The 7,958-nt window shown below is 42.9% G+C and overlaps 1 protein-coding gene across 3 annotated transcripts in view; it reads right to left on the bottom strand.

Annotated features, from left to right (window-relative positions):
• Positions 1 to 7,958, bottom strand: part of chd3 (chromodomain helicase DNA binding protein 3) — a 38,545-nt gene that overhangs the window by 24,278 nt on the left and 6,309 nt on the right. For all 3 annotated transcript variants that reach the window (XM_017033944.2, XM_017033951.2, XM_017033953.2), the window contains exons 3-17: positions 7,692 to 7,816; positions 7,418 to 7,606; positions 7,206 to 7,333; positions 6,293 to 6,531; positions 5,883 to 6,016; positions 5,677 to 5,806; positions 4,860 to 5,035; positions 3,184 to 3,453; positions 2,509 to 2,712; positions 2,210 to 2,433; positions 1,999 to 2,130; positions 1,422 to 1,527; positions 1,064 to 1,255; positions 788 to 988; positions 559 to 696 (exon numbers count right to left, since the gene is read on the bottom strand). In XM_017033944.2, coding sequence (XP_016889433.1) covers positions 559 to 696; positions 788 to 988; positions 1,064 to 1,255; positions 1,422 to 1,527; positions 1,999 to 2,130; positions 2,210 to 2,433; positions 2,509 to 2,712; positions 3,184 to 3,453; positions 4,860 to 5,035; positions 5,677 to 5,806; positions 5,883 to 6,016; positions 6,293 to 6,531; positions 7,206 to 7,210 — 2,151 coding nt within the window. In that variant the 5' untranslated portion in view covers positions 7,211 to 7,333; positions 7,418 to 7,606; positions 7,692 to 7,816. The remainder of the gene's footprint in view (positions 1 to 558; positions 697 to 787; positions 989 to 1,063; positions 1,256 to 1,421; positions 1,528 to 1,998; positions 2,131 to 2,209; positions 2,434 to 2,508; positions 2,713 to 3,183; positions 3,454 to 4,859; positions 5,036 to 5,676; positions 5,807 to 5,882; positions 6,017 to 6,292; positions 6,532 to 7,205; positions 7,334 to 7,417; positions 7,607 to 7,691; positions 7,817 to 7,958) is intronic.

Here is a 7,958-nt window from a genome sequence, read left to right as displayed (position 1 = left end):
ACTATATCTGGCTAACTTTTAGCTGCTTTGGGCTAACTCTTATAGTTTGGTTGAAAACTCGGCTCACCTTAAACTACTTTTTAACAATAATTCCTATGTTTTATTTTGCTAACGTTGTTGTTTTGGTAGCTGTTATGTTTGCTAACTTTAACCTTAATCTGAGCTAACAGACAGCTTTAATTTGGGATTTGTGTTGCACTTTTATCAATATTCTTGTTACAGCTACTCTTAACTAACTCATAGCTTTCCTTATATTTTTGTTTGCTTCTGAATTTTTTTTGGCTAACTCTAAGATGTTTGTGCTAATTTTCAGCTACATATGTACAAACTTTTACTTATCTTCCAGCTGGAAAATATCAGTTTTTTGGTGCAATTTCTGCTGATTTTAACTTTAGCTCGGCTAACGTCTACTGTAGATATTTTTCGTCTGTTGTGACACAACAAAAGTACTAACATTTTTAGCACTATTTTTGACCAATATATGACTTTTTAAAAAATATATCTTATATTTCTAATTCAAATATCTCATATAAGGGTTATACAGGTTAGCTCTTTTACCTTTGACTGGTTGTTCTTCAGACGGTGAGCTTCATCCACCACCAGACAGGCCCAGTCGATGGACTTGAGTGCCGTCTGGTCGATGGTCACCAGCTCGTACGATGTCAGCAGCACGTGGAACTTAATTGGTGCTTCCCTCTGCAGGAACGGACACGGGAAAAAACAGAAAGAGAAAAAGATTACTTTTTTCAAGTATTGTGTAAATTTTCTTTTCCTCTCTTCTCCTCACCCTCATCTTGAAGGCTTTCTTCCCCCCTTTGACGGCCGTGTCGTCGAAGGAGAACTCGTTCTCTCTGATGATGGCTCTGCTGTCCTTGTCTCCAGTGTACGTCACCACGTAGAAGTCTGGCGCCCACATCTCAAACTCCCTCTCCCAGTTGATGATAGTAGAGAGCGGGGCGCTGACCAGGAACGGGCCTTTAGTGTGACCCTGAGGGGCAGCAGAAGAAAATCAAGGTCAGCATCACATGGAGCAGAACAAGAGAGGAGGCTGAAGCTCTGGCACCTCTTTGAAAAGAGAGTAGAGAAAGACAATGGTCTGGATGGTCTTTCCCAGACCCATCTCATCTGCCAGGATGGTGTCTGTGCCCTGGGCCCAGGAGAATCTCAGCCAGTTCAGACCCTCCAGCTGGTAAAGGTGCAGCGTTCCTCCGGTGGATGTGACAAAGTCTGGCTGCTCCTCGTACTTTATGGTAGGCTGGAAGGAAGGAGGACCAGAGGACTTTAAACCAGAGGACATTAAAAACTTTAGTCTGAACAACGAAGGTTCCTTCAGTCTGGAACAGTGAGAACACAGAAGAGTCTGTTTATTCTAGACTTCCTTCAGTCTCTGTAGAAACAAAGCTGCTACAAACTTGACTCACATCAGTGACGGGGCTGGCAGGGTTGGACTCCTCCTCCTCCTCCTCACCCTCCTGGTTTCTGCTTCTTTTCCTGGGTTTGTCTGGATCTTCCTTCATGATGGCGTCCCTGATGAACAGGATGTTGTAAACAAGTCAAGTCAACAGAAGAAGATAAATAAGAGTAAATAACTGATTCTTAGTTATTCGGCAGCTGTGGTCAAATCTTATGGTCACTAAGATTTTTATTTTATTTGGTAAATGTTAGCACTATTTAGCTCATGTTAGCTTTTCTGTCGTTTTTGCTAATTTTATGCTATATATGGACTAATATGAATTTTGCATTTTTTGGAAACACTTAGTTATATGTGGGTGTACACTTCCTTCATCCATTAGCAAAATTTTAGCTATTTGGGATTTTTTTTCTATTTGTCATCCATCAAACTTGATGTGTTCATACAGCTACTAAAGACCTAATGGAAACAGTTGTAGTGACTTAGAGAGACATAAATGTCCCATTGTTACAGACCTTGACATATGTACACCTTTGTAGTTGTCAGATTAGAGCTCACACGTTAGTAGAGTTCTAAGTCAGTCCCACCTGTGCCTCCAGTAGTTGGCTCTGTAAATAGCAAAGTCAGGGATGTCCATGTCGTCCCTCTCCCAGGTGCACTGGTCATAGGTCAGGTCTCTCCACTTGACCAGGTAGTGGTACGTCCCCTTCTTGTCCACACTGACAGAACCACACAAACAGTCAGAGTCTGCTCTACTGTTGCTCCTGTGCCCAGAAATTTCAGTTCAAAGTTTGGTACCTGTGGTTGATGATGCGGTGGATCATCATCCACTCAGCTTTGATCCCATATTTGTAGTACTTGTCCTCCATGATGGCGTACTCTGGGTCCTTGGCTCTTCTCTTCTCACTCTTCCCACCTCCATTCTCATCTTCCCCTCCAGAACCGTAGTCCAGACTGGGGGGTTCATCCATGTCTGTCTTCCTCTGGTAGTTCCTGTACATGACGGAGTGGAAGATTTCCAACTAGAGGACAAAGGAGAGAAGAATTCAGAAGAGAATCTCAAGGAAGTTCTGTCTCAGGGATTTTCTCCTTCTCACCTGGAGCTCAGTGATCCAGGTGCAGTGCCAGTAGGACTGTGCCACCAGCTTCACGAAGAACTCCCTCTCGGCTCGGCCTTTCATGGGTGGTGGTGGGGGGGCGTCTGGTGGAGCGTCAGGAGGTGGAGGAACAGGGATGGGAGGTGGTGGTTCTCCCCATCTCCAGTGCAGAATCTTCTGGACCCGACCTTTGATTGGTGGACACTAGGGCATGATTTGATTGTTAAGAGTGGATTTTCATTTGTAGTATATTTCCTCAATAATTACTTTAAATATAGAGTGTACAGGTATGTCCCTCAGTGGCCACTTTATTAGGTACACAAATCGAACAGCTCATTTGTGCAAATATCAGTTAATCAAATGATAGCAACACAATTATTTGAACAGAATGGAATCAAGTTGCTCCGATCAGCGCTTCTCTACGACTGCAGCCCTCTGATCAAAAGTCAAGACAGTACAGAGGATTACAGAGCTAGAACTATCAAAACTAACCTAACGGATTAGTCAGTGGTCATATAAATTAAGTGTAGCTGCAGTATTTCTGTTATAAGTGATTCATAAATTCAAGATTCACTGAGCTAAAAAGTAAAAAGGGAAGTGGTATTTGACAGACAACACCAGCAAATGAACTAAACTAAACTTGACATCAGGTCTGAGATCAGTGGAGAAACTCACCATACACCGTGGACACAGCCACTCTCCGTTAGGAATCTCCGGCAGCGGCGGGTTCAGACAGTGGATGTGGTACGAGGAGGTGCAGGTGTCGCAGCACAGCAGCTCCCCTCCATCTTTACACACCCGACAGAACTCCATGTGGTCATCGTCCTCCTCGTCTGCGCCTGTGGGCACACCGACACCCACATCTGATATCACTCTGTCCTCACTGTCCTCTTCAAAGTCCTCAAAGTCCTCGTCCTTTGCTTCCCACTGGATGCCTTCTTTCTCCTGGCAAAGGATGAGGAAAGGAAATTAAATAAAAGTAAAAACATAATCATATGCTAGTTCAAAAACACTATTGATGAATTATCTTGGACAATCAAACATTTACAAACGTTTCCCCACAGAAACTGTTAGCCAAAAAGCCAGAACAAATACTAAGTGCAAAAAAGCTATCAGAGAAATTGTTTTATGTTAACTTTAAGGACAAATACAATAGCAGAACTTTGCTAAATAATACCCCAGAAAAGGCTGAAAGATAACCACAATAACAGCAAAAATAACAATAGTTATAAATGAATGAATAAAACAGCCTGTACTTAACAAAAAACAAAGTATTTAGCAGCTAAGGTAATTAAATGTTGGCCCAACAAACAACAGAAAACTAGCCGCAATTATTGAAGAAATTTGCTCTATTTTATTTTATATTCTGGTTTTTTGAGACTTATGAGACTTTTTTTTATTTAATTTTGCTTGAAGCAGGGAAAGCTGATTCAGAATAAAATAAATAAATAAAAATGTTTTGTTGTTGTTGTTGTTGCTTTGTTGTCAAAATAGGCTTGAATGAGTCCAAATGTAAACCTCGGAGACACTGCCAAAACAAAACTGAAACTGACTGAAACCTGATGAAACCACAGAAAATAATTTAAACATAAAATCTGTGCATCCACAAACCTGGCAACCCTGTGTTAACAGCTGATGCAAACTGCTAGAAATACACAGAAACAAGAAGGACATGAAGTAAAAGACGTAGTATTCACGTAGACATTCTGCAGGTGAGGCTTTTAGAGAGGGCTGGAGTCAGCATTTTACTCAAGTGACGACATTAGGTACAGTCAGACCCATGACTGACACTGGTTTTATGGACGTCAGTAAAAGTCGAGAGATTTACAGCTCGAGAAACAACTCCGGTGAAACAACTCTGGACATGATGGTGTGTGTGTGTGTGTGAGTGAATGTGTGAATGTTTAAACAAAGGCAGCTTTCACTGGATGATGCAAAATCAAAGCTTCTATTCATCTGCCTCCTCCAAACAAGTAAAAACAAAAACCTGTTTTTTTCACCCAGGTTTGGCAGCAAACATCAAAACCTGAGAATCAGCACTTTTGAAGAGTTCAGAGCAGACTGGAGGTGAATTAACACTACACCAAGAAACCATTCAAACAAAAAAGAAATGTGAGAGGAGGTGAGCATGTTATTATCTCCTAAGGTCACTCCCCAGATACACAGAGTACTTAAGCTTTACTTTGTCATGTTACAACTCTAGAAGAGAATAATTAAAATGAAAATAAATATCAATACTTTTTTTTAAAACCAGATCCTACCTCAGAATAAACTCAGAAACTGTAATGTTACTGTATATTCATGAATACGGGTGCAGAGTTTTTTTTATGATTATTGTTGGTAAAACTCACACAGTGTGGGCAGCTCCACTTGCCCTCTGGGGCTTTGTCTAGCTCAGGTTCTAGGCAGACCAGGTGATACGCTCTGGGACAGGTGTCACACAGGATGATCTCACCCCCCTGCTGACACACCTCACAGTAGTCCTGATGGTCTGTCTCGTAGCCCTCACCCTCCTCCTCACCTGGGGCTGGGAGGCGAAATGAAAAGAAGAAGGCTCTGTGAATTTAAAATGAGTGCTGGAAGGCTGTGCCTATGGTGCCCTCTGCTGGAGGAGATGATGCTAAGACACAAAGAACTCTTAAATGCAGACATGCCCTATTCTTTAATGTGTGACGAGTAAAGTCTGACTTTACTGACTTTACAGCGCCTCCTTCTGCCTGACTGTGACTATATAAACTAAACAATAACAAGTAAAACTGGTGGTGACAGATTCAACACACCACTGCACACAACGAAACGTGACTTCTGCATTTTACCCATCACCATATGAGCAGGGGGCAGTTTAAGCACCCGGGGAGCAGTGTGTGGGGACGGTGCCATGCTCAGAGCACCTCAGTGGTAACTTGGTCACTGAACCACCACTGCCCTGTACGTCCCTGATACACCCCCATATAATGTGACCCTCAGGCCGCCTGCTGTCGACCAGTAGTTTGGATATGTTTTTTTTTTAGTTTTGCTGCAGTTTTTTTAAACCTGATGATTAAAACGAGTGAATTTCTGATGGTGAGAAGTGACAGAAATTACTGAATAAATGAATAAAATGACACAGTGTAAAAATATCTTATGTAACATCAAGTGCTGTTGATTCCACAGGCAGTTTTTTCTTACTTTTCTTCTTCTTCTTTGCAGGCCGCCCTCGTTTGTTTTTCTTGACGCGACCGGAGCTGTCGGAACGTACGGAGGAGCTGTGAACGCTGGAGTCCTCCTGCTCTGACTCCTCCTCATCCAGGTCCTCACTCTGAGGGAGATCACACATGGAGTCAACTCTTCAGGGATTAAGACCAGGCTGTTTAGCCATGAACTTAAACACTCACCGAGCAGCTCTTCTTTCTCTTAGCACCTATAGGTGACAGTTTGATGCGAATAGGTGCCATTTTTTTAGCCTTGGCCAGAGCCTTCTTCTTGTCTGAGACTCGGGGACTTTTACTGCGCTTCTTGTAGCCAGGCCCTGGATGGAGAAGGGAGAGAAGACAATAATCAGAATCAGAATCAGAAATGCAAAGGACACCCCTGGATAAAAATGTAAACATAAATAAGGGAAATGGAATAAAATAGAAATGTAATAAAATACAAATATAAAATAAATATAAAAAAATATATAAAAATAGAAATAATGTGAAGAATCTACAGGGTGTGACATAAAGATTGACTTACTGATAAATGACTAACATTTGCTTCAACAGTCCTGGTACAAACACCAAAGCTAATGTTAGCCACAACAGACCTTTGCCCTCCTTTGTCTTGGCTTTCCTGATGGGTGGCGGCTGAGGAGGTGGCTCTGGTGAGGCGGTCGCAGCTGAGACCTGCTCGGCGACGGCAATGGCAGCGGCCGCAGCAGCAGCTGCAATCGCAGCGGCATTGCCCTTGAAGGGGTTGTTGGAGCTGAACTCTCTCCATTTGGCCCCCAAAATGGTCATCATCTTTGACATGGGGATCTTCGGGTTCTTCTTGGCGATCATCGGCCTGGGGACAAACAACGAAATGAACTGCAGTGTAGACCTGGCCATGAGGAACCTGCTGAAGGTCCAACTATCATCATCAAAATGAAGAAGATAAGTGATTTAGGTGACTTTGGGGGCAGTGGTGGCTTAGTGGTTAAGGAAGTGGACTCGGGTCCAGAAGGTTTCAGGTTGGAGTCCACCATCTGCCAAGTTCCCAATGAGGTGCTCTGTCATGGCTCCGTCCCCACTCACTTTGGTGATGGGTTAAAAACAGAGGTCACATTTGGTTGTGTGCAGTGGTGAGCTGTGTCACAGTGACAGGAGTTCACTTTCCTTTACTTTAATGTCACATGGTGACATTTGCTGGTCAACTACAATTATGTCACATAACCAGCTCCAATGGTCCAAAAAGGAGGAAAACATCTCCTGTTCTCAATCCATCTCAAAGTCCACGGGAATTGTATGATGCTGTCATGTGGACAAAGAAAAAGACTCTCACCGAGTCAATTACACATTAAAGCAGTTCTGAAGTCAAGAAAAAAGAAAAGCAAGATGTGCCTGATAAAGTGGTCAGGTGAGGCTGGGTCAGAAAGTCCTGACACGGTTGTTTTACCCATTTCTACAGTCTGATGTTAATGACTTGAACCAGTTCAATACTTTTAGTTTATTCTGGATTATTCTAATTTCACAATTTACCGCATAAACTGGCTGAAGGCCTTGTAGTTGGTGAGTTCCCTGTAGTCTTCCTCTGTGAAGGTATGATCAACATCCTCCAGTCCCCACTCTTTAGCCAGCTGGGCCGAGTTCTTCTGCTCTGTCGGTTGCTGAAAAGCATTGAGAAGGAACCACAGGTTGAGTACTGACGTATTATTACAATGGTGTAGGTGAAAGAGAAACTCGGCCTCTACCTTGGTGGTTTCCTCCTGACTGCTGTCTCGGTCTCCGTCATCTTTCTTCTTCTTCTTGGTCTTCCTTTCCTTCTTCTCTTTGTGTTTCTTCTTCTTTTTCTTCTCCCCAGAGCCATAGTCGCTGGCCAGGCTGTCAGAGTTCTCGCCATAGTCTCGTTCTCTGTCCGAGTCTCTCTCTACATCACTGTCCTAAGAAGACAAAACACCAGGGATTGATTTAAAGACAGTGTTAAACAGGGACAATATCCTGAGGTTGACACCTTCACACACTCACAATCTTCTTGCGTTTCTTTGCTTTGACAGGTTTTCCCTCTTTTTCCTTCTTCTTTGTGTCCTTCTTCTTCTTGGGCCGTCCTTTCTTCCGGCAGGACACTCTCTCTGATATCTCTGCCTCTTCATCTACAGAGAAAAATAGTGATGGAGGTTAAGAAGAGGCAGATATCCCAATCAGATGAAAACTGATCTTCATAAAACTCTTCCTAAACCCAGGGTCCAATAAACTCTGACCTTCTCTGAATGATTTTAGGATAGTGACAGTTCT

This window comes from Cynoglossus semilaevis, chromosome 1 (assembly GCF_000523025.1).
Source record: "Cynoglossus semilaevis isolate Cse_v1.0 chromosome 1, Cse_v1.0, whole genome shotgun sequence".
NCBI classification, from domain to species: Eukaryota; Metazoa; Chordata; class Actinopteri; order Pleuronectiformes; family Cynoglossidae; genus Cynoglossus; species Cynoglossus semilaevis.
The sequence above is the reverse complement of the archived record's forward strand: the minus strand, read 5'-3'. Positions and strand labels throughout refer to the sequence as shown.